The sequence below is a fragment of the Camelina sativa genome, chromosome 11, assembly GCF_000633955.1.
Source record: "Camelina sativa cultivar DH55 chromosome 11, Cs, whole genome shotgun sequence".
Taxonomy (NCBI): Eukaryota; Viridiplantae; Streptophyta; class Magnoliopsida; order Brassicales; family Brassicaceae; genus Camelina; species Camelina sativa.
Window position 1 is genome coordinate 121,791 of NC_025695.1, and position 3,792 is coordinate 125,582.

The 3,792-nt window shown below is 40.2% G+C and overlaps 3 protein-coding genes across 3 annotated transcripts in view; all 3 read right to left on the bottom strand.

Annotated features, from left to right (window-relative positions):
- LOC104720749 overlaps positions 1 to 2,071 on the bottom strand; it is a 9,542-nt gene extending 7,471 nt beyond the window's left edge. The window contains exon 1 of the mRNA XM_010438627.2: positions 1,750 to 2,071. The gene's annotated coding sequence lies outside the window, so the exon portion shown is untranslated. The remainder of the gene's footprint in view (positions 1 to 1,749) is intronic.
- On the bottom strand, positions 379 to 1,853 carry LOC104720748. Its single transcript, XM_010438626.1, has 6 exons — positions 1,657 to 1,853; positions 1,462 to 1,542; positions 1,239 to 1,367; positions 1,104 to 1,166; positions 868 to 992; positions 379 to 777 (listed from the first exon to the last, which is right to left on the bottom strand). Exons 1-6 carry the CDS (start codon positions 1,747 to 1,749, stop codon positions 594 to 596), a joined length of 675 nt encoding a protein of 224 aa, XP_010436928.1. The 5' UTR covers positions 1,750 to 1,853; the 3' UTR covers positions 379 to 593.
- The window catches only part of LOC104720751 (protein DETOXIFICATION 45, chloroplastic-like), a 4,415-nt gene continuing 2,790 nt past the window's right edge, over positions 2,168 to 3,792 (bottom strand). Inside the window, exons 11-15 of the mRNA XM_010438629.2 lie at positions 2,999 to 3,115; positions 2,818 to 2,913; positions 2,615 to 2,736; positions 2,435 to 2,492; positions 2,168 to 2,344 (exon numbers count right to left, since the gene is read on the bottom strand). Coding sequence (XP_010436931.1) covers positions 2,333 to 2,344; positions 2,435 to 2,492; positions 2,615 to 2,736; positions 2,818 to 2,913; positions 2,999 to 3,115 — 405 coding nt within the window. The 3' untranslated portion in view covers positions 2,168 to 2,332. The remainder of the gene's footprint in view (positions 2,345 to 2,434; positions 2,493 to 2,614; positions 2,737 to 2,817; positions 2,914 to 2,998; positions 3,116 to 3,792) is intronic.

A 3,792-nucleotide genomic window follows, 5' to 3' on the forward strand; every position in this document is an offset into this window, starting at 1 on the left:
CATAAAGAAACATGACAAGGAGAAGAGAAGAGTGAAGGACGATAGTTGCATGTCATCATCCTCCAGTCGGAGAGTGATTCGCGGTATCGACGATCCGCTTCTAAATGGGAGTTATAGCGATAGTGGAGTAACAAGAAGCAAAAAGCACAGGCGTAAATCAGGATACACGAGCGCAGAGAGCGGGGGAGAGAGCAGTAGTGAGCAAGCTTATGGTGGATTTGAGGTAAGGGGCCGCAGATGGATCACCAAAGATTAATAATTGGACTGGACAAGGTTGTCCCACATTTTTGTCCTCAAAGCGGAGGTGTTTGTGAGAAGAGGATGATCACGCTACCTAGAAGCCATTAAAGAATGAATATCTGTGTACAGATTTGAAGATACGAACATAAATGAGCATGATTTCTTTATTTATTACAGAAAGAGTAAATAAATGTTCATGTTTGCTGTGTCTTTCGAACTAACAGAGGTGATATAAAATAAATAGGTTATTCCAACTTGAGCAAGAATGCCGATTGGAAGATAAAGACTCGATAAGAAAAGAGACATTCCAAGAAAAAAAGAGTTTTTTAAATAGCAAAATCAGATTTTGCCAATCAGATGAGAGGACGGAGTTCCCCAGTTTGGAGAGCAAACTTGCGGTGCTGTGACAAGACAGAAGCAACTCGGCTCATCTGAATCCTCTCTGCCAAGCCATCTCCTTTCTGTTGCTTAGCAGAATGGAAAGCGTTCTGCAACATCTGGAGAGGATCTCCATGACTGACGACCAGAACTGCACAGCTACGGGAAACGTAGAAAGAAGAAGCACTTAAAGCTTTCAGTTTAGGATGAAGAAGAAAAGTGGAAGGAGGGCATTGTTTTGTTATATACCTTTGAAAATCAGATTCCATGGAAGCAATGGCAGAGGCAAGTCTGGAAACAACATCAGCAGCACTCTCACCTCCTTCTGGTCCCATGAATGGATCTTTCTCATCAAGAGCCCATATCTCTGGGTACTGCGTGCGGCAACCAGAGAAAAAGAAACGTGAGAACACTTGTGTTGTCTCTCACTGGCCGTTTCTACAATAATAATAATAATAATAATGATAGGGAGGAGGAGGAAGCACCTTGTCATGTGACTTGAGTTCAAATGTGGGTCCAAAATAGCGTTCTCGCAGATCTTCAATCATCTGCTTAAAAGGGCTATTCAACTTTGAGAAAGAAAAAAACATATGGTTTTGTGTTTGGGGTATATACATTACCTTGCATTGAGGAGAAACAAAGGGGAGATTGAGGACCTCAGCAACAACACTAGCGGTGTGAGTGGTTCGGGAGAAGGGGGAGTAGCAAATGCGGACCTTGTCCAATTCTATGTTATTATCCTTGAGTTGCTGCACAGTTTTGATCATATGATTTGAGCTTCTTTTTTTTTTACTGAGGAAATAAAAACAAAAGATGCAAAGCAACAAAGAAAAAAAGGAAAACCTGGAGGAACAATTCGCCGGCGAGGCGAGCCTGAGCGACACCGTCAGGGGCTAACTGGTACTCGGGGAGCACACCATTTTCCTACAATTGAAAAATAAATAAATAAAGCGATGAAGAAGAATAAGAAGGAAGACATGGATATAATATAACGAACGAAAGAAAGAAAAGAGGAGGAGGAGAGAAAGCCAAAGAAACCATGGAAGAGACGACGAGGCCTCTCTCGTTGGGAATGCTCTTCCCGTGGCGGAGGACCCAATACCTGTTCTTCCCTACTAACACCGAATCCATCTCTCTCTGTCTTTTCACCTAACCCTCTCACTGTCAAAAAATTCTACTTAACCTATTTGATATGGGATTATATCTTATATATTCTTCACTAATCCTTTTTTTTTTATCAGAAAATCTCAAATCACTAATTTCTATGGTTTTTGACTGGCCTCTTCTATTTCGTCTTATCTTATCTTCGATACAAACAACAACAAAAAAAATCACTAATTGCTTTCTAATCCGTATTTTTCCAACTTATTATACTTTTTACCCTTCCCTAAATATAATAACCTAATACTAAGTGAAATTGTACAGCTAAAATGTTTTTTTCAGTACTTAAGATTAAGACATACATGCTAGCATTCGCGAACTTGCAAGCGGCCCCCTATCCTTTCAGACATATGGATAAATAAATAAATCAGAACTATCTAACTCCACATTAGGCAAAGTGTATTTATTATACTTTATAAGTATATTTGATTATCAATAAACACAAAATCGCAAAGCTAAAAAAATACTGTAAGTAAAATCTACTACTAGTACTATATCTGAAAAGCTAAAAAGAACTGGCGCGTCTCTCTCTCTCCCCCTTTTAAGCACTTTATCAAGCAAGACGCTGCCATATACATATAGGAAACAGAGTTAGTTAACAATAATAGCAGGCAAATTATAACACTAATAAAAGAAGAGGCTCTCTCAGTCTCACCTTGTCACTTGTTGTTGTTGTATGCATGAACCACCATGGACCCTTCCTCCACATTAATCTTGCCATTCCCAAACACAACACAAACTTATTTTAGTTTTCCATTTCTACCACAAAACTACACTTTCTATTCTACTTTTGTCTTACTACATATATATATATATACAAGCTCTTTCTTTTTACCTGCTGAATCCAGCCACCATCCTCAATCCCATGAACATACTCAGCCCCACCCACACTCCACTTAGCCCCAACCCTGCCGGTGCATACAGCATGAATCCTGATGATATTCCTCCCACCACCATCTGACACACACATACACAATATTGTTTTATCTTTTCTTTTTTTTTTACTAGGAGTAGTAGGAGGACTTCTCTCTTACTTACCATCGAGCAAGCGGCGTAGGGGAAGTCCGACATCCCATAGTGCAGTCCATCAAAGATAAACGCCAGAGCTGTGATTGGTTGAGTTGCCGCTACAAACTGTATCCATGTTACCGTGAGTAAAAGCTCTACCAATCCCCACCCACCCACTTACTTTATTATGTAATTAAATTACATTACTTACCAATACACCCTTTCTCACAATCCGCAGAACTTCAGGGTCTTTGGAAAACAAACCAGCTATTGAACTGAAAGACATCCCCAACAGTATAGCCAGTGCAATCCCTGTCACCACTCCTATCTGTACAACACTAAACACGTTACATCCCTCCCTATAACCAGAGATCAATCACCATCCCCCAACAAGATAAAATTCCACTTCTTTAGTGCAGCACCTTCATGATGATTAAGAGAGCTAACATATTCCCTTCAACTGACCCTACATCTTGGCATTTCTAACATATTCATCCTTTCTCGCCAACTTCCTCAAGCTAAATCTAATTCATTGTTCCTTCTATTTATGGAAGTAAGTGAATCTCAACTGCAAAAAGGGGTGTCGGCTCATACCTTCAGAACAAAATCCGTAACCTCTTTCACACCTTCAAAGTCTCTTTTGGATGCAGAACTTGCGATCAAGGCCTGATCAACAAGACAAGAGGCTTAATACCATCTCTCGCCTCAGTGGTTTTTTTAGTCCCATTTGATACTAAACAGATGAAGAAAGTTATAACCAAAACCTCTAGGTATAAAAACCAATACCTGTCCAGATGAAGCTAGTGCATCAGTAAGCAGAGATACCGCCAACCAGACTTGCATGCATATCTGATGTGCTGCCATTGCGAAAACTCCCTGACGAGCAGCCATTGATGTGGCAACAGTCATGGTCATGAGCACAGACAGAGTCCTTCCAAGAACAAATCCCCCTGTAATTCAAGTCAAAGTTTAAAACCTAGATATATCAATACAGTACTTACATCC